The 20,433-nt window shown below is 44.7% G+C and overlaps 2 protein-coding genes across 4 annotated transcripts; one reads left to right on the top strand and one right to left on the bottom strand.

Moving 5' to 3' along the window:
• Nucleotides 1-36: 36 nt before the first annotated feature.
• Nucleotides 37-5,358, bottom strand: LOC101068470 (monoacylglycerol lipase ABHD2-B). Of its 3 annotated transcripts, none has more exons than XM_011607070.2 (11): nucleotides 4,984-5,358; nucleotides 4,644-4,720; nucleotides 4,284-4,520; nucleotides 3,923-4,098; nucleotides 3,197-3,364; nucleotides 2,887-3,070; nucleotides 2,719-2,811; nucleotides 2,554-2,646; nucleotides 2,419-2,488; nucleotides 1,874-1,958; nucleotides 37-524 (listed from the first exon to the last, which is right to left on the bottom strand). In XM_011607070.2, the coding sequence occupies exons 3-11, from the start codon at nucleotides 4,496-4,498 to the stop codon at nucleotides 250-252; spliced, it is 1,359 nt and encodes a 452-aa protein (XP_011605372.1). In that variant the 5' UTR covers nucleotides 4,499-4,520; nucleotides 4,644-4,720; nucleotides 4,984-5,358; the 3' UTR covers nucleotides 37-249. The 3 variants fall into 3 exon arrangements, with proteins under 3 accessions (XP_011605372.1, XP_011605371.1, XP_029697170.1); XM_011607069.2 differs by having other exon boundaries at nucleotides 2,554-2,652; nucleotides 4,984-5,354; XM_029841310.1 differs by lacking the exons at nucleotides 1,874-1,958; nucleotides 2,419-2,488 and having other exon boundaries at nucleotides 2,554-2,652; nucleotides 4,984-5,357.
• Nucleotides 5,359-6,900: 1,542 nt separating this feature from the next.
• mfge8b (milk fat globule EGF and factor V/VIII domain containing b) lies at nucleotides 6,901-20,406 on the top strand. The gene is made up of 11 exons (XM_029841654.1): nucleotides 6,901-7,047; nucleotides 13,604-13,726; nucleotides 13,800-13,931; nucleotides 14,135-14,170; nucleotides 15,113-15,226; nucleotides 18,150-18,331; nucleotides 18,493-18,648; nucleotides 18,721-18,865; nucleotides 19,013-19,197; nucleotides 19,267-19,422; nucleotides 19,750-20,406. Exons 1-11 carry the CDS (start codon nucleotides 6,993-6,995, stop codon nucleotides 19,891-19,893), a joined length of 1,428 nt encoding a protein of 475 aa, XP_029697514.1. The 5' UTR covers nucleotides 6,901-6,992; the 3' UTR covers nucleotides 19,894-20,406.
• Nucleotides 20,407-20,433: the final 27 nt, after the last annotated feature.

Here is a 20,433-nt window from a genome sequence, read left to right as displayed (position 1 = left end):
ACAACACATTGTGAAAAAATGATTTTACAGCAAAAATCAGTGTCAGAAATGTTTAATGATGATGACATCAGTGCCAGAAGTGAAGACAGAACCTAAGCAGAACCCAGCAGGGATCTTCACTGTCAACCAGCTTAGCGATCAATAAATCAAGATCAGTGAGCAGAACCGACATCCTCAGGCGTGGTGTTTCTTCATGTTCTCCCACAGCTGTGTGGAGAACATGAGTCCATGCATCTTCAGAACCTTTGGTCAGATTCTGAATGCTGAGTTGAGTTTGATATCCTCAATCAAGTTTGACTCGATCACCCGGAGACCAGGAGTTAAGCTAACATCTGAAGTTCTCAAATCCTTCTGCTGGTTCTCACACGCTGGCCGCTCCTCCTCCCACCAGCAGAGGGCATCGACACACTCCACAATGACCTTGTCCATCCAGGTGAGAGGGTGAGGAAGCAGCATCGCTCCCTCGAAGAAGCCCATGTGTCCCCCATGTTGGGTGAGAACAAACATCACGTTGGGTTTCTTCTCTGTGGGGAAGAAGGAAGGGTCATTAGAAGGGGAGGGACCTCAATGTCACCAAAAACATGAGAACCCTCCACCACACATGCCAGTCAGATTTTGTTTACAATTATTAGAAATGTCAGAACATTCAAGAAAACAAGCTCATGTGTTCTTGAAGGATTACGTCTCTCACTCACTCACTCACACACACACACACACTCAGATCACATGTCCATGAAAAATTCAACACTGTTGTCTGTTCTCTGAAACTGTTCCTGTTCAAGAACAGTCCGAGTTCCAAAACAATTTCTCTGTTGCCATAAAAACATACTCAAAGGCGTCTGTGGAGAGTTGGGAGATAGGGGCTTCGTTGAAGTCTTCTTGCCTCATTGATTTTAACATGAACACACAAGAATTTTTAGCTTCACACATTTGTTTGTCTTTACAGACCAACACTAAAAATGCTTTCAACTTTTGCTGTAACACACATGATGACAGTAGCTAACTCAGATTAATGTTCTACGGCATAGGTGTCAAACTCTGGCCCGTGGGCCAAATTTGGCCCGCAATGTAATTATATTTGGCCCGTGAAGACATACCAATTGACTATTAGAGCTGGCCTGCCGGTATTATCGCTTAAAGCGCATGTGCTAATACTGCAACTACCAGAATGCTCTGCTAGTGTTTTTGTGTGAAAATCCACAGTCCACATGAGCTGGTAATGCACCAGTATGTGGCTTGCTAACCACCAAGAGAGGAAGTAGTCATAGCGACCTTATATGCTAATGCTAATTCTGGCACTACCCCTATGAAAAATGATTAAAGGAAAGGCAGACAATAAGACCTTTCTGAACAGGTAGGAGGCAGAATATCTGTTTAGATATGTAAAAGACGGACCTGTCTGTCTTGTATGTGGAGCCAATGTGCATTACAAGGAGAACAACAACAGATGACGCTATAAAATGCAACACCAAGACAAGCACAAACACCTGGAAATGACTCAAAGGTGCCAGAAAGTAGAAGAGATGAAAAGGCATTACATTTACACTACATTAACTTACAATGGCAAAAGATTACTGTTAAAATTTAAAAGAGAAGAAATTAATGCCAGTGATGTGTTTTTTTATTTGAATTTCAATTTTGCGTATGTGCAATAATGAATTATATATTGTATTGTGTTAAGCTTTGCTTGAGCAAAACTAGTTTGGGTCCATATCAAAAGTTCCGTGTTATAGCTGGAAGAAGATTTTTTTTCAATAAATATCAGTGTTTGTTCTAATTTTGAATTTTGGATATTGGGTATTTCAGTTTGACACCTCTATTCTACGGTGTCTGTCATTTAATCCAGGACTGCCCAGAATGAGGTGACAACAACCTGCGAGTGAATGAGGGATCTCCAGCAGTGATGGATGAACCAGTGGATCATCACAGGAGTTCACCAGCAGCAGAGGAACACTAACCTGGACATGAAAGATCAGATTGTTTAATCCGCTGCTATTCTGATTAAGACCAGATGAGTATGAGCATTGATCTGCAACATGAAAGCTGTTAGTTGGATAGATTTTAAACATTTATTGGCACTTTTCTTCCTTGAAAAGATAGAATAATTTAAATAAAAATAGTTCTGTTCATATATTGGCGTTGCTGATATGTTTTGTCACAGCTGGCTAATCCTGCCTGACAGTTTTAGCTGGATATCAACGGAACTAAATCAAAAACTAAACCAGCAGCTGCAGTAGAAACTAATTATCAGTCACTCGCTCTTTTTACCTTATTTGCCTTATTATTTCTATCACTTTTTAAGAATGCATCACTATAGAGCTGCAGGGCAGAGCTACAGTGCTATATTGTAGAGGTACTGGAGTGGAGAGGTACAGTGCTACAGTACAATAAAGTAGAGTCCAGTACAGCGGTTCCTACATTGTGGATGTACTGCACACAGCTCTCCTCTTCGTAATAGTCCTTTACTGAACTGTAACCGTGGAACTTCCTGAGAGAAAATAAAAGTGATGCATCAGAGTTCAGAAGGTTGTGAACCAAACTACAGACATTCACCTCATGATGGCGTCATCAATCTGCATCAAAGACGTGGCTGCGAACAACCTGCTGAGCTCGACTTCGCCAATGCTACTGGAGCTGGTGAGAAAACTACTCCTAATGGACACAAACCAGTTCAGAAATGCGACTGGCTAACAAAACCACAGCAGGAAGTTTGTTCACCTGTGTGACAGGATCAGTTTCTTCATGTTGTCAGCCAGAATAAAGTTATAGACCCGTCGACACTGATCCCACTGCAGGAAGGTTTCCTGGGCCCTACACACACATCCGAGGAACACTTACACATCTCTTGACACCTCCAGAGCCAGCAGCATTCTTCCCTCTACCCACCTGAGAGCGCTGTAACCTTGACAGACACTGATGCAGCAGATCACTCGGTTCTGGTTGGACGGGTTCTCACCCAGAAACTTACAGACGACGTTCCCTCCAAGGCTGAAGCCCACGACCACCAGCAGTGTGAGGGGGTAGGCTTGTTTGACAGAGTCCACCATTGCCGCAAACTCCCAGGTACAACCTGAATCAAAGAGGATGTCCTGTCACTGCGTTGCTTTGATGTTTCTTCTTCTCTGTCTGATGTCTATGATTGTGTCTGATGAGGCAGCAGCTTGTTGTGTGTGTGACGGCCTGTTGCCAATGTTACCGTAGGTGAACAAGCGTGGCGCAGTGAGCTCCAAGTTAGGCAAAGCTCCCAGGTGGTTAAGTACTGCGCAGCGGTAACCTTGCCGCTGGGAGTGATCCACAAAGGTCCGAATGTATTTGTGCTCACTATGGTTACCGATTCCCGGGCAGATCACCATGGTAACATCACCTGACAGACAGACATAAAAATGGGAGTGATGATTTGGCGACACAACAATATTCAACTGTCATTTACAACCCTGTTTTTGTTCTACATGCGTGGATTTAGGATTCATTTCTGGTCCAAAAATAAGGTTCTGGTTTAGATGCACAGAAAGATTCACAACTTCTTGAAGTAAATGTGGACCATGTGACTTTTGTGTTTAATCCGCAATGCATGAATGTAAGCATGTTGGTTAGCATCCATTTGCAACTCCAAAGATAATTTTTCCTGTAACAAGAACCAGGATCTGGGAACCGTTGGTTCAGTTCTACTTGACTTTGTTCTTGATCCAGGAAATCTGTGGATCAACAGCCATCTGAAGGCGAAGAGGACGGTGACAACCCTCAGCTCAAAATAACATAGTGATTCTCAAATGTTAGATGGTGAAATTTCATCACGCAGCAAAGAAAAGTGGCTCAGTCCAGAGAACCAGCTCTTGGATTAAGGTGGACTTTGGCCAGATTTACAGAAACATCTCACAACAACAATCAGTCTTTGTTGCACCTCATTAGACTGGTAGTTTACCTCCAGTCCTGTGCTCCCTCAGTGCTTCAAACAGGTCAAAGGTTGCTGTAGCGCCATCTGGCATTGGGAGAAACTTTCGGACACCGCGTGGTGTTGGAGTGTTGATGCGTCCCATCTTACCATACAGGGCGGTCTGCAGATGTCCACTCTTCCCCCACAGTAATGGAGGAACGTATCTGAGGAGAAAGACTGACGGTCATTTGCTTAAAATGAGGTTGGTTTGAACAACAGGTTTCCTGTATTCTCAGCCTTCTCATTTTTCTTAACTCTCACTGTCTTGTTACATAAAGGCCAAGTTCTCTGTTTCAGGTGGGACCCCTCATTAATCAATCAAGTGGGCGGGGCCACGGGTTAAACTCACTCTTTGGTCAGCAGGGGGCAGGATTTCAGCAGGTAGCGGCTCAGCACTGTGTCCTGGCAGGTGACCTGTGGAGGCTCTGTCCTGCTCTTCAGATTCAGACAGCGGATAACAACGTAGAGGATGGTTGCCACGGCAGCCAACTTCATGCCATCAAACATAGCGGGCAGCTCGGGAGCCAGCGTGTCAGCCTCCTCGGGGTTGGACATGGTGGACATGATGGGCACACACCACCTTCACCTTTACAGGTTGGATGACGTTATGTTGGAATTGAACCAGATTACTGAATTGAAATACTGACCGGTTGCTGTTTTTTTTTTTGGATATTCAATACAAAACCCAAATACTATTTGGGTCACTCACCTCTCTGACACAAGATGGTATGAAAGTTCTGGTAGTTCCTGCTTCAGAACCAAAGCCAAAACGTTTTTCACTCACGGCTGGAAAACAAACGTGACCTTGATTGATTGTATATCAATAAAACTTATAAATCGATAATTTAGTCCCTGGAGGGGGAAGGGCATGACGTCAAAAACACATTTATGTCCATAAAACAACAATAGAAGGTCAGAATTAGGAGTATTAAATACCAACACAGTCCCAAAGTTGGTGAGGTGGACATAAACACAACACACAAAACCCTCTCTGTCTGGATAATATGCCGACAGACTTTATGTTCAAATAACACGTTCTCCGCTCTCACCTTGCCCGTTCCGTTCATGATCAAATCGGATCCGCCCGAACTCCAAATGTTCCGTCTCAACTCGCTTCTGTTTATCGGGGCTGACTCGCGGCGCTCAGGATGCATTCATATTCATAATAAAAGTCGGAACTTTGGCCATAGTCCTCGATAATACAGCAGATTGGAATCCTACGACTACGCAGGTTGAAAATCCTGCTCAGTTAACGATGAAAAATAGGCTAGGTTATTAACTTGATAAGATGTTGTGACGGACTAAGGCTACCAATTCGAATTTCCGGCTTTGTGGAGATGGTGAAAGCAGAAATGCCAACAGCACCCGAAGGCAGCGCCGGATTTTCTTACTTCCTCATTCACAACAAATGAATGTAAAATGTGAAATGGAGCCTCTCGCCGTGTTCTTCATACCACGTGTTCTTCGTACGCTACTGTTACTCGTGTCAGTCACTGTGGTAGAAAAAAAAGTTCCCCACATTTCTGGATTTTCCCCCGCATTTCCACACATCTCTACTAGAGGGCGCATTCAACAAAGGAAATAGCTCAATGACACACACTCATTAATCGCGCCGATGACTTAATTTTGGATAACGTGTTATGGTTGTTAAACTAAATATACGTTTAGGAAAAAGTCCCAAACTATTTTTTGTTAGGGAAGTGAAACATTGTCAGCAATTCAAAACAGATCTGCGACACGTCTGAGCAGTATTCCTGTGTCACATGTCACCACATTTCTCTTGAGGTTTGAGCTAACTGGATTAATCTGAACTCCTCTGGAGGATTATCATCAACACGAGTTCATACCAAAGTTCCATCAAACAGCTGTAAACCTGATCAGGTCAGTCATGTGGCAAAGCTAAAATCTCAGACTTGGACCATCAGCCAGCTCACATGACCAACTAATCTCTAAACTCATCCTATAATATCCTGGTTGTCTCTACTGAAGATGAAAAATAAACCAAAAATTGAATTGAAGGGAGTGACATTCAAATACAAATTGACAAAAATAATAATCATGTTATTTTTGTTGTTGCTTTATTTGTCATTTTTTTCTCCTTGGCAGGACATTAAAAAGGAAGCATGCAAAGAATCCTGAGATAACTTGATGAGAACAGAAAGACCCACAAATCAGTTGAGTTCCTTCCCTGATTTCTGATTATTTTCAGGATTCTTGATTTTAATCTGTCCATATTTTCATTAGAAATATTTATGCTACCTGTAGATGTTATTTCTACACAAGAAATAACATCTCTGGTCTACTTGGTGGAGAGGAGAGGAGAGGAGGCTTGTGGTCATGTGATCTAATCTATCCCTGAGAGGTTCAGGACCAAACACCATGACCTCAGTTTTCCCTGAGTTAAGGAGAAGGAAATTTGAAGACATCCAAGACTTTATGTCTTTAAGACAGGTCTGGAGCTTCACTAACTGCTCTGTCTCCTCTGGTTTCATGGATAAATAAAGCCGAGTGTCAACAGCATAACAATGAAAAATTATTCCATGCTACCGAATAATGTTTCCTAAGGGAAGCATGTACAAGGTGAAAAGGATTGGTCCAAGTACAGAACCTTGTGGAACTCGATGGCTAACCTTACTGTATGAAGAAGGAACGCCATGGACATGAGCAAACTGGTATCTATCTGATAAATACGATAAACCAGCCTAGTGCTGTCCCTTTAATGCCAATCACATGTTCCAGTCTCTGTAACAGGATGCTGTGATCAACTGTATCAAAAGCAGCACTGAGGTCCAGCAGAACCAGCATAGAAACCAGTGTAACAGTGTAACAAATAAAAGTTAAGGAAGTAAATTTGCTGCTGTTTACTCCAACTTCTCTCACATATGGTAGGGGCGGGGCTACGATCCGAATCAGGCTCAACAATTGGCCCAGAGCCTATGAGCACGTGCTTGTAAGCTCCACCCACCGCTCGGTTCAGTTCAGAAACGCAAATCAAGCTAGATTCCCGGCCAGAACGAGTTTGGAGTTCCGCCGTGGTCGTTTGAATCTTTCCTCAGTGATGGAACAGAATATACGATTCCTGCTCTGCCTGCACCTCCTCACAGCCGGTCTGGGTAAGTTCCGTGGGGGCGGCTGGCTTTCGGGATGATGGTGAGACTCTCACGGTGAGGCAGATGCTGGTCCGGCGAGGCTCCCGGCGGAGAGTGAAGTTTCTGAGGGCGATAAAGTTGTTGAAGCGCTACCATCTTCAGCCGGTGGTCGAGATGTCCGACTGATGAAGTATCTGTTATGCATTCTGTTCTCCCGTGGATCAAAGCAGTCCGTCGGTTCGCTGCTGTTTCCGTTTTTCGTGTTTTGTAGGACGAACTCGGGCGCGCGTGTGTGTGCGCGCGCGGGGGCTTGTGTGGGTGCGCGGTGTGGCTGTGCTGCTGCAGGCTGTTGCCATTGTTGGCAGCTGCGCATGTAGGCCGATAGACAAAAGGTAAAGTGTCCTGTTGGTCGGTTCGCTCTGAGGAAAGGCGAATTTCCGTTACTGACAGTCACACAAACACATTATCATAGCTCCCGCTATTATTATCATTAGTATCTACAAATTACAAATGTTGTTTTTTTGTTTAAATTTTCTTAATATTTGTATTATTTTTGTAATTTCCCTCAGATTTATGTTCCTTTCTATCTTTCTTGAAATAAAATCAACTACAACTGATGAATAAAATCAGAGTTTTGCCAGTGACACAGGTATTCCCATTTCACACTTTTTGGGACATTGTTAATTTCATTCTTGGCATTTTTTGTCTTTGACGTCTCAAACAAAAATGAGGTAAATTAATCTTTAATTTACTAAATTTAACATTGTGGGTCAGCTGTGCCTTCACAGTGGAGTCACTTTTTCCCTAAAAGACATATGGAGGCTTCACCCACAACAGTGTGTGGGGAGGGGGGTATGATGGGTTCTGAGCTCAAATGAAGAAAACATGAAAGCATTATTCTGTCAGAACTGATCCTGTCACCACAACAACGAGACCACCGAGTGTAACTGAGCCAACCAGAGCTAAATATAGCCCGAGTCTGAGCCAATGACATGGTTGTGTGTGTGTGTGGGGGGGGGGGGGGGCATTATGATATCGTGGCATTATGACAACATTTTGCAGCTCTCCTTTAAATGCTGAGGGCAGTCTGCTGGTTAAATGCTCATCCTCATCCTGAGATGCTAGAAAAACCAAAATGCTTTGCTTAGCCCATCAAACGCCATCATCATCTCACTTCCTAGATCCAGTTTGGACGATCTAGTGAGAAGGTTCACTTCCCCTTCTGTTGTATTTCATATTTCACAGGTCACCATGATGAAACGATCAAAACAATTTGGTGTGTGTGTAGTTTGCAGTGTTGTTGTTCACGTGATCATGTGATCACCTAAAGCTGCAGCAGCTTGGAGGTTGGAAAAACCTCATTTGTTCCACACGTCTCTGTTCATCCTTGGAGGTGGCTTATCTGTGTGTGTGTGTGTGTGTCTGTGTTTATTCCTCCCTCTGTAAAATGTTGGGTTCTCACGCCAGCCCTCAGCTGGCTTCAGCCTGTTAGTGTGTTTATCAGAATTGTAAGGACTCAGGGCAGTTTACACACACATATATAGATATACGTGTGTGTGTGTGTGTGTGTGTGTGTGTGTGTGTGTGTGTGTGTGTGTGTGTGTGTGTGTGTGTGTGTGTGTGTACACATACAGAAAAAAAAAATCTCTTCCTCGCCCTCCTGGGCGGTGCCTCCTTCCTTCCTTCCTGGTATCTGTTGGAGCCATCTACTCAAATTGGGTGTTACTGCCCCTAGTGTCCCAATCGCTACTGGGACCACTATTGCCTTCATGCCCCATATTCTCTCTATCTCCTCCTTCAGCCCTTGGTACTTCTACAGATTCTCGTGCTATCACTTGGGATTTCTACATCTATCCCCACCACTGTCTTCTGGTGTTTATCCACCACCACTATGTCAGGCTGGTTGGCCACCACCATCTTGTCAGTCTGGATCTGGAAGTCCCACAGGATCTTGGCCTGCTTGTTCTCCAGCACTTTTGGGGGTGTCTCCCACCTGGACCCTGGGAACTCCAGTCCATACTGAAGAGAATTCTATTTATCTTGTTATCATGTGTTCTACCATATGTTTTTGTCTTCTGTTAGAAGTACTTCCAAAGTTAGGAATGGTAGAATCATTAGCAAATATAATAAAGGTCAGTTGACCCTTCCTTGACAGGATTGTTGTTTAGACAGTTGTAATCTCCGGAGCCAGTCAGGCTGAAGGTGTTAAACACCCATCGTAAAACTGGACAGCAGAGTGGTCTTGATAAGCTCATCTGTGGGAAGAAGGTGAACTTTGGCCTGGCCATTTGGGAAACACTGGAGAACAAGGACTGTGTCAGCATCCAATGGGACTGGAAGAAGAAGACAAGGTCATCCAAGAAGGACTGGAGTGGACTGAATTAACATCAATAATTTACATATGTGTTTCTATAAAAGATTGGGTCAAGGGATAGTTAGGTTGTCAGATGTCATGCCCTGGCAATTGACTCTGTTATTATAGGGTTATGAACTGGCCCGGAGCTCTGTAATATTTGTATCTTGAATTGGTTCTATTTGCTAAATACATTTTGAAATTGGCATTTTTCTTCTTGAACTCTTCATTCAAAGAACACGCGGATTAGCAGTGACACATGAGAGGTATTGCGATCCAACAATACTTAGTGCAGATGTTCCTACGCTATGCCAGCTACCTGGTTATGCCGCTCCATGTATGCCTTGCCTGCTAACATCTTGCACCCTGCTGTGATGTGCTGGACTGTCTCAGGGGCATCTCCACACAGTCTGCACCTGGGATCTTGTCTGGTATGGTAGACCCTGGCCTCTATTGCTCTGGTGCTCAGGGCCTGTTCTTGTGCAGCCATGAGTAGTGCCTCTGTGCTGTCTTTCAGTCCGGCCTTTGCCAGCCACTGGTATGTTTTCTCGATATCAGCCACTTCCTCAATTTGTCGGTGGTATATTCCATGCAGGGGCTTGTCCTTCCACGATAGCCCCTCAGGTTCCTCCTCCTTGGTGGGCTTTTGTTGCCTGAGGCATTCACTCAGCAGTTGGTCAGTGGGGGCCATCTTCTTGATGTATTCTTGGAGGCTTGTTGTTTACTCCTGGACAGTAGTTCGGACACTTACTAGTCATTGGCCCCCTTCCTTTCGCTTCGTGTACAGCCTCAGGACAGTGGACTTAGGGTGAAACCCTCCGTACATGGTGAGGAGCTTCCTTGTCTTGATGTCAGTGGCTTGTATCTCTTCCAGTGGCCAGGGTATTATGCCAGCAGGGTATCTGATTACTGGCAGGGCGTAGGTGTTTATGGCCTGGATCTTATGCTTACCATTCAGCTAACTTTTCAGGACCTGCCTTAACCTCTGTAGGTATTTAGCTGTGGGTGACCTCCTAGATGCCTCCTCATGGTTACCATTTGCCTGCGGGATTGTCACGTTCCAGTCTAGGGTATGGAATTGTGAACCAGGGAAAAGTGAAGGTGGCACGAGGAATAACGCAAGATCAATAAGTGAATTATAGATTTAATGGCAAAAGTGGGGTTGATACAAAAATAAATGAGCACTTAAATTATAGAGGTCTAATCAATAGTTACAGGCACGTTGCATGGCAAACATTACAAAAGTAGACAAAAGTGGCTTCTCCACAGAAGCAGGCGAACTGCAACCGACGGGCTGCGTATCACAAAACGAAGTGGAAACTGGTAGCGCTGACGTGGCGAGTCACGGAACAGAACGAAAACGGAGCCAGAAAGATTTGTTGGGTGGCACCCCAGGGTTTTTAAAAGGACGCCAATCTCGAACCAGCCAATCACAGACCATGGCGCAGCACCTATTGAAACAGAGAAACACAAAACACGGGGGCGGGACAAAACGGAACCAAACGCGCAAAGGCGCGCAGAGCGCACAGTAAAAGCAAACTAAACCACATAACTGGGATCGTAACAGGGATCCCCAGATATTTGTAACTATCCTGCACATCTGTGATATTCCCTTCAGGTAGATCAACCCCATCAGTTGCGATCACCTTTCCTCTTCTAGATACCATCCGCCCACATTTATCTAGCCCGAATGACATCCCGATGTCCTTGCTGTAGATCGTAGTGAGGTGAATCGATGTCACACTCACTCTTGGCATACAGCTTGATGTCATCCATGGAGAGGATGTGGCTGACGGTTGTTCTACTTCAGAACTGGTACCCATAGCCACTCTTGATGATGATCTGGCTGAGGGGGTTTAGGCCTATGCAGAACAGCAGGGAGGACAGGGCATCTCCTTGATATATGCCACGTCTGATGCTCACCCGCGCAATTGCCCTGGTGCTGTCCAGCTCTTCATTTTGGACACTCTTGTTTGGATGTCTGCTAAGGTGATGACTACTGGGTCTTGTTCTGGGAGTTGGCTGTGCTCAATCTGTACGTCTTGCAGCCATTGGGCACTAGTGTTGTGTGTTGCCTCTTTCTCCCAGATACTCTTCCAGTATTGTTCAGTCTCAGCCCTGGGGGGGGGTCTGTTGTCATCTTGTTGCCCTGCCATTGAGAATAGACTTTTGCTGGGTTGGTGGAGAACACCCTGCTTATTCTCTTGTGTACCTCTTTAGTCGGGTAGCCAGGGCTGTGAGCCTCTCCTCTCCTCTCCTCTCCTCTCCTCCTCCTCATCAAGTAGACTAGTGATGCTATTTCTTGTGTAGTTTTTCTGCCCCCCCTTCTGTATTCATTCACAGGTATTGCCGCCTTCAGAGCTGCATAATGACCTCCAACCCCGCTGACCCACTCAACCGGCAGCTTATTCAATATTCAATATCATGTACAGTGATCCCTCGTTTATCGCGGGAGTTGCGTTCCAAAAATAACACGCGAAAAGTGAAATCCGTGAAGTAGTCAGCTTTATTTTTTTAAATTATTTTACAATGCAATACTGAACTATAGAATGAAACCAAAAATCAAAACCTGTTTTAAAGCCCAAAATTTGTTTAAAACAATAATTTTAATATAGTAATACAAGGTTGGAAACATTGTCACTCGCGTATTTCACAGTCCCAGCTGTGCCTCTTCGTCCTGACTCCGCTCCGCTGTAGCGTCTGTTTCTACTGAAGGCGCAGGAGTCTTTCTCCGAGAGAAGAACATTGTTATGGGTAGTTGTTGGCGCTCTTTCTTTTTCTGAGCAAGAAGATTTTTATAAACGGATATGCCACCTTCGATTATATTTGAGAACTGCAATGAACGACTCGCAAAAAAAATCCGTGAAGCAGCGAAGCCGTGAAAGATGAAACGCGATATAGCGGGGGATCACTGTATTTTTGTATGTATTTCTTTGCTCTATGCCTCTCCTACCTATTCTATCCTCTACCTGTCCTCCCCCTTCTCCTCTCTCTCTACCCAGCCGGCCATCAGCAGGAGGGTCCCCCGACATGAGCCTGGTCCTGCTCAAGGTTTCTTCTGTTAAAGGGGAGTTTTTCCTTGCCATTGTTGCTTGTCTGGTGTTAGGCCCTGGGATTCTGGAAAGCACCTTGAAACAATTTTGATTGTAAAAGACACTATATAAATAAAGATTGATTTGATTTGCCTATCAGTCTCCAGTGCCTCAGGTATGGACAGTTTGTTGTACTTCTTGGGCTGCTCTGTCCTTGGATTCACGCCTCTACTCAGCTCTGTTAGGAGGCTGACTTCTCTCCGTGTCGCCTTCTCCTCCATGGGGCCATTTGCTCCTTATGGCTATTCATGCTCTTTATCTTATAGCCAATGTTCATGTCCTCCAGTAGAGATTGGTCTGGTACTTTGTGTGTTAGCCTTGGCAGGGAGGTAGTTGAGTTTCCCCAGGACTTCATGATTCTCTCTCTCAGGTTGTGTGTGTGTGTGTGTGTGTGTGTGTGTGTGTGTGTGTGTGTGTGTGTGTGTGTGTGTGTGTGTGTGTGTGTGTGTGTGTGTGTGTGTGTGTGTGTGTGTGTGTGTGTGTGTGTACAGGTGCCACCAGATATATATAGGGAACATCGTTGCTATATTGTGACTATTTCAGCTATTGGATTACATCAACTGATGCAAACAAGAACGAGAGCTTGGAGATGAAAATATAAACCCAACCTGAAGTCATGTTAGCTTTCTAACCAACCTGCAAGTATCTGGTCTAAAATCATCCTTAAAGGCTGAGTCCTGACGCTGACCGAGATATGAGAAGATCGGAGGTCGCAGCGCGGTAAACTGGCTAATGACACCAGTCAACTGATAAGCAGCAGCAGCAGCAGTTTTTCTCCTCCTTAAGTTCTAGAACCTGATCACACATGATCGTTCCAGACTTTATAATCCGTCACTACATCAAGAGGGATGGGTTCCTTTCATTACCACTGAAAGCTCTGTATGTTTAAGCTCAGTTGAGTATAAATTGATATTCAGACAGATGCTGAAGAAGAGAATTTGTTTAAAACAAGTTAAAAAAAACCCCCAAACAACTAGTATTTCAGGTTTTGCTTTTAGAACATTCAGACTATTGGAGATCAGTGGAACATGTTCTGAACTTGTTTGCTCCGCTGTCGACTCAGCAGCTTTGGAAGCATCTTCACTGGCGCCCACTGATGGTCACGTGACCTCTGATGTCCTTGCTCCTCCTGCAGGTGAATTCTGTCAGGTGAACCAATGCCGTAATGGTGGCACCTGTATGATGGGGGAGGGGCGCCGCTTCATCTGCATCTGTCCGGACGGCTTCAACGGGGAGACCTGTAATGAGACGGAGAGCGGTAAGATGCGGCGAGACCGGTGAAGCATGAGTTCCTGGGCTAACTGATGGAGACCGACTCTGCTCTTGAACAGGTCCATGCAGCCGCGACCCGTGCCAGAATGACGGCGTTTGCCAGGTGACAAGTTCAACGCGCCGAGGCGACGTTTTCAGCGAGTACATCTGCGAATGTGCACCAGGCTTTGAAGGCGTTCACTGTCAGAACAGTAAGTTTTGCTGAGCTCCAGAATAGTTATACAAATGTGTCACTGTGGCGTCTTTAGCATGTTCAGGTGCAGAACATAAGCGGTGTTGGTCTGTTGCCTTGGCGACGTGACCGCAGTGTTATACCAACAAAGTGACCTGAAAACTTCTGAAAACTTTAGCATTGGCTAAATAACACTGATTGATGATGTGTCTTGAATTGCAGGAGTCCAGCAGGGGGCTGACCTGGGCATGCAGACAGGTAACCGGACACGACCACATCGTCTTCATGCCGTCCTTCTGTCTTTCAGCTGTGTTTTCTGGGCTGCATGTAGAGGCTGCAGAACCCCACTTTCCTGTAGACAATGATAACAGTGTAGCCGCCTGGTCCTAAACACCTTCATACAGTAACTAACACACAATAATGGTTTACCCTGAAGTGTATGTTTGTGTGTGGCCCATTTATTGATAAATCAGCAGTAGTTTAATCTTGTTCACATTCCTCTCCAAACAGTTAAAAAGTGTGGGTATTCAATAATAACTGCTGTTATCATTGAATACCCAAACACACACACACACATCCACCCCATCAGGCCAACAGGAAGTGTCAATTCACAATGAGTCATGTCTTCACTGTTGCTGTTGCTGGGCCAAAAATGTGAAGGTCGTATAGTGTGTGTATAGTCTGTGTGTACTGGTGTGTTTTGGACATTGAGCACCTCCTCCCAGGATATGGTCTTGTGGCCAGACTGTATAGTACTGGTTGTGTGTATTTATACTGTATGTTGAAAATAACAGTTTATAACGCTGCTGTCAGCACTGAGGATGATTTAAATTCAAATTGAGAATTTTTTTTCTGATCCAAGACAAAACAAAAATCGCATCAAAAGATGAAAATGTGTCTGAAGTAATCAGCTTTAATGTTCAAAAGTATGTAAACAAATGACAATAAATATGGTTAAGATCGTTTCTAATGAGATAATGGTTGTTTTCACTTCAGTCTCAAAATGTAAAATGATATATAATTTTTATTGTATTAGAATTTGTATAATAATCTTGGGTGTGATGGCGACCTCCAGTGGTGAGACAAAGAGCTACATGCTGGCTTCTTTGGGTCAACCTCCTGCTGTTGGCATGGCTGAATTAACACAAACCTCCAGAATGAGCTGATATGATGATGATGGTGTTGCTGCTGTGTGTGCAGATGTCAACAAGTGTGCTGGACAGCCATGTGGGAATGGAGGAATCTGCAGAGATCTGGAGGGAGACTTTAAATGTCATTGCCCATCTCCATATGTGGGCAAACACTGCCAGTTGCGTAAGTATGACTTGAACCAGCAGAAGGACTCAATCAATGCGGGCGCTAATTTGGTGCACCACCACGGTCATAGGCACGCTGAGTGACGCATATCAAACACCTTGAAAAACAGCTAAACTGATAATTGTTGGATTTGTTGATGAACTTTTGTTTTCAGTTTTGATGAGTTTTGATTGGTACTCTGAAGAGTTGGGACATGGTTTTACCAAGAGGAGAAGAAGAGGTGCACAGCATTTGGTGACACTTGTGGTTTCGTCAGGGAGGGAGATCCAACTTTGCATTCTTGACTCCTGCCCAGACATTTTGATACAGCCAGTCACTGATGTCCACTTTGTTGACAGGGACAGTCAGCACATGTCTGTAGATTTGAAAAAGAACACTTTCGGTTAGAAACTTTAAATATATTTGCTGTTGTTCCTTCTCTTTACAACAATATTCAGTGTGACAACAAGGAGCTTTAACTTTGACTTCAATTTGTACTTCTGGGTTTTTTTTTTGTTTTTTTTTAACTAAAATTCTGTATAACTAAGGATCCCTGTTGAATATTAGTTTGGATAATGGTAGGGCGGCACGGTGGTATGGTGGTTAGCACTGTTGCCTGCCTCACAACAAGAAGGCCCCGGGTTCGATCCCCGGTTGGGACTGAGGCTGGGGACTTTCTGTGTGGAGTTTGCATGTTCTCGCTGTGCCTGCGTGGGTTCTCTGGGTACTCCGGCTTCCTCCCACAGTCCAAAGACATGCATGATTGGGGATTAGGCTAATTGGAAACTCTAAATTGCCCGTAGGTGTGAGTGTGAGAGAGAATGGTTGTTTGTCTATATGTGTTAGCCCTGCGATTGACTGGCGTCCAGTCCAGGGTGTACCCTGCCTCTGCCCATTGTGCTGGGATAGGCTCCAGTCCCCCCGCGACCCTCAGTGGAGGAACAAGCGGTAGAGAGTGAGTGAGTGTTTAACCCTTCAAAGCCTTCGATATATCAAGGACTATATTATAATGTCAAAGTTCAAATCAATTGGGTCAAGTGGGGGCATTTCTTGACCCAGGGCTTTCATATTTTGCAAGATGACTTTAAAGTTTGAACGGTTTTTAGGTTCACCATACATAGGTGAATGTATGCCGGAGCTACGGGCCCTCAAACTGGGGGTTAAATTCCATGACCTTTCCAGACCTCTTCTATTAGTTACAATGGGATTTTAAGGCAATGAAAGCAAGTATATGATCCCCCCCCCCCCAGGACTAATTGCAAGAAAAATCAAATCAATCTTTATTTATATAGCATCTGTTACAATCAAAATTGTTTCTTGGTGCTTTCCAGAATCCCAGGGCCTAACCCCAGACAAGCAACAGTGGCAAGGAAAAACTCCCCTTTAACAGGAAGAAACCTTGAGCAGGACCAGGCTCATGTAGGGGACCCTCCTGCTGATGGCCGGCTGGGTAGAGAGAGAGGAGAAGGGGGAGGACAGGTAGAGGAGAGAATAAGAAGAGATCATAGAAATACATTAATAGTACAAGCTGCTGGTATAAGAGTAGAGTGGGTCAGCAGGGTCGGAGGTCGGCGGGTTAGCATTTAGCTATAAAGGCGGCTAGACCTGTTGATGGATACGGAGAGGGGGATAAGCAGAGAAACTATACAAGAAACAACATCATCAATGATCTACTTGCAGAGGAAAGGAGAGGAGAAGAAGCCATGACCCAGCAGGGTGACAGAGGCCTGTCAGGTGATCATGTTTCTGGACCCCGGCAGCCTCGGCCTATAGCAGCATAACTAAGATGTTAACCTAATGATTAGACAACCCCCTAAGTATGATAGTTTGTCTCTCTAGGATAGTAACTGAAACTACAGAATTAGTGACAATAAGCTTTTTCAAAGAGGAAGGTTTTAAGTCTAATCTTAAAAGTAAAGCTAGGCCTCTGAGGACCTTTGTAGGTCAGAAGAAGGATTTTAAAAATTATTCTAAATTTAATGGGCAGCCAATGAAGAGACGCCAGTACAGGAGTAATGTGATCTCTTTTGTCAATACCTGTCATTTTGGATCACCTGGAGGCTTCTTAAAGAGTTGTTTGAACACCCTGATAATAAAGAATTACAATAGTCCAGCCTGGAAGTAACAAATGCATGGACTAACTTTTCAGCATCATGCTGCGTCAGTAGTTTTCTAATCTTTGCATTGTTTCTCAGGTGAAAAAATGCACTCCTGGAGAGTATTTTAATGTGTTAGTTGAAGGACAGATTTTGATCAAAAGTTACTCCAAGATTCCTCACACAGAGACTAGATGCTAGGGAGATACCATCTAGAGTGATAATGTGATCTAATCTATCCCTGAGAGTTTCAGGACCAAACACCATGATCTCAGTTTTTCCTGAGTTGAGGAGAAGGAAATTTGAAGACATCCAAGACTTTGTCTGTTTATGTATGTTTAGGTCTGAAGCTTCACTAACTTCTCTGTCTCCTTTGGTTTCATGGATAAATAAAGCTGAGTGTCATCAGCATAACAATGAAAATGTATTCCATGCTGCTGAATAATGTTTCCTAAGGGAAGCATGTACAAGGTGAAAAGGATTGGTCCAAGTACAGAACCTTGTGGAACTCCATGGCTAACCCTTCTGTATGAAGAGGGAACACCATGGACATGAGCAAACTGGTATCTATCTGATAAATATAATCTGAACCAGTTTAGTTCTGTCCTTTTAATTCCAATCATATGTTCCAGTCTCTGGAACTGTATCAAAGGCAGCAGTGAGGTCTAGCAGAACCAGCATAGAAACTAGTCCATGATCTGAAGCTATAAGATCATTAGTAACTTTAATAAGTGCTGTTTCTGTGCTGTGATGAGCTCTAAAGCCTGACTGAAACATCTCAAACGGGCTGTATTTCTGCATTTCTACAATTGTTGGAGGTGTTCTTGTCTATTGTCTGTCTCTAGGGTGTATTTCCCTGCTTGGCCTGGAGGGCGGCGGCATAGCTGAGTCCCAGATCTTGGCATCCTCTGTGCGATACACTGTGATGGGCCTCCAGCGCTGGGGGCCCGAACTGGCCCGCCTCCATCACAAAGGGCTGGTCAACGCCTGGAGTGCCGCCACCCATGACAAGAACCCCTGGATCCAGGTGACGAAACATTACATCACCCAAGAAGTGATGTAACTGAAGCAAATAAACATGAAATATAAAAATTGTGAAGAACTCCAGATTTGGTTGAACTTTTGATTATTTTTTTCTTTTCCCACTCAAACTTTTGTGATTTGACACCTGTGTTCCCATGGCAACAGGTAAACATGCAAAGAAAAATGCGATTAACGGGAATCGTGACGCAGGGCGCCAGTCGCATCGGAAGTGCTGAGTACATCAAAGTCTTCAAGGTGGCGTCGGGCTTGGACGGGAGGACTTTCACCATGTATCGAACGGAGGGCGAAACCCGCGATCACGTGAGGAGATGTGACTCCGTGTCGGCACCATCATCCAGGTGTTTTGCTGACTCCTCTCCCTTCTCTGTATAGGTGTTTGTTGGGAATGTCGACAATGAAGGAACCAAGACCAACCTGTTTGACCCGCCACTCATCGCCCAGTTCATCCGAGTCATCCCAGTGGTGTGTCGGAAGGCGTGCACACTGCGCATGGAGCTGGTGGGCTGCGAGCTGAACGGTAAAACCAGGGATGGTGTTAACTAACCTTCTCAAAAGCATTGTGATGCTTCTCTTATGCTAATTCTAATGCTAACATTGGCCTAAACTCGCTTACCTTCTGACTTCCTGTCTCCTTTATACCATATTCATGTGTTTTGACCTCCAGGTTGTTCAGAACCGATGGGAATAAAGTCTCGCCTGGTGTCAAACCGCCAGATCACAGGATCCAGTACGTTCCGTACGTGGGGGATGGACGCATTCACCTGGCACCCACACTTTGCCCGTCTGGACAAACAGGGCAAGACAAACGCCTGGACCGCCGCCACCAACAACCGCTCTGAGTGGCTTCAGGTGCCAACATTATGACCTGTTATGGTCTGTCTGCTGTTCCGGTCTTGATTCTGGTTTTTGGTTCTTTAGGTGGATCTGGAGTCGCCAAAGAAGATTTCAGGGATCATCACGCAAGGCGCCAAAGATTTTGGGTCCGTCCAGTTTGTCTCAGCTTTTAAAGTGGCTCACAGTGATGATGGACAGACCTGGACCATCGTGAAGGACGAGACCACCAGGATGGACAAGGTTAGCTGACTCTGTCCAACAGAACAATCAACAAAACAGATCTTTGACCCAATAATTCCACACCTGGAAACAGTTTCAGCCTCAGGTTGGTCAGAATAATCAGGTGACATGGCAACCAGGATTGGAGTTCTGATTGGTTCAACATCAAAGTTTCAATATCAAAGTTGTTTGTGGATCTTTTACCTTCTCATGATGTCATGGCCAACTAAAGATCTGAACCACCTGGTCAGAGATGCTGTGATTGGCTGGTTCTGTTTTGCGTAAAAGTGAAAAAGATTGAAGAAACATCTGAGCAGATCATTTGATTAAATTATTTTTTCCTTTTAGATTTTTCCTGGAAACAGCGATAACAACGTCCACAAGAAGAACATCTTTGATCCTCCAATCTACGGAAGATACCTTCGCATCCTCCCTTGGGAGTGGCATGGGCGCATCACACTGCGTGTGGAACTGCTGGGCTGCGATGAATAGCTCTGCCACCTCCTCCTGCCCCTCTTCCCATCCTTTTTTTTCTTCTGCACTACCTCCCTCAGAGCTGTAGGGGGCTCTGATACTCCCCAGATAACCAACCAACCGAGGTCTGGACAGAGATTTCTCTCCTTCTGCCACTGGGCTCTTTTCCTTCTGTGGTTCTGTTGGATCTCAGGGTTCAGCAGGATCTGCTGGATCAGTTGGTGCTGCCTGAACTGGATCTTGTACCTTCTGGATCAGTTCTACCTGGTACCTCAGAGACGCTCACTGGTGATATACGGAATGTTCAAACATGTCCTGGAAGCCAACACACACTAGAGAAAATGTCATCTTTCATATCAGTGAGTTTTCAGTTTGATCCGCATTTCCCTTGTAGCCCTGCCCCCTTTGCTCTTTACCTTATCTTGCACCATCTGTCTTAATGTCTTAAATGTGTTCTGTCCTTCCTGGTATTTGTGTGAAGTATAGAAATGTTGCACTGACACAAAGTATTAAACATTTAATTGAATCTCATTTATTCAGCCCATCTACGTTCCGTCA

The sequence above is a fragment of the Takifugu rubripes genome, chromosome 9 (genome assembly GCF_901000725.2).
Source record: "Takifugu rubripes chromosome 9, fTakRub1.2, whole genome shotgun sequence".
Lineage (NCBI taxonomy): Eukaryota > Metazoa > Chordata > Actinopteri > Tetraodontiformes > Tetraodontidae > Takifugu > Takifugu rubripes.
The sequence above is the reverse complement of the archived record's forward strand: the minus strand, read 5'-3'. Positions and strand labels throughout refer to the sequence as shown.

Coding starts and splice junctions, on each gene's coding strand:
- LOC101068470 (XM_011607069.2), bottom strand. CDS start 4,498: ATGTCCACCATGTCCAACCCCGAGGAGGCTGACACGCTGGCTCCCGAG. Junction 3,071..3,196: donor GCCACGCTTGTTCACCTACG/GTAACATTGGCA, acceptor TCTTTGATTCAG/GTTGTACCTGGGAGTTTGCG. Junction 2,812..2,886: donor CAAGGTTACAGCGCTCTCAG/GTGGGTAGAGGG, acceptor ATGTGTGTGTAG/GGCCCAGGAAACCTTCCTGC.
- mfge8b (XM_029841654.1), top strand. CDS start 6,993: ATGGAACAGAATATACGATTCCTGCTCTGCCTGCACCTCCTCACAGCC. Junction 13,727..13,799: donor CTGTAATGAGACGGAGAGCG/GTAAGATGCGGC, acceptor GCTCTTGAACAG/GTCCATGCAGCCGCGACCCG. Junction 19,198..19,266: donor ACCGCTCTGAGTGGCTTCAG/GTGCCAACATTA, acceptor TTGGTTCTTTAG/GTGGATCTGGAGTCGCCAAA.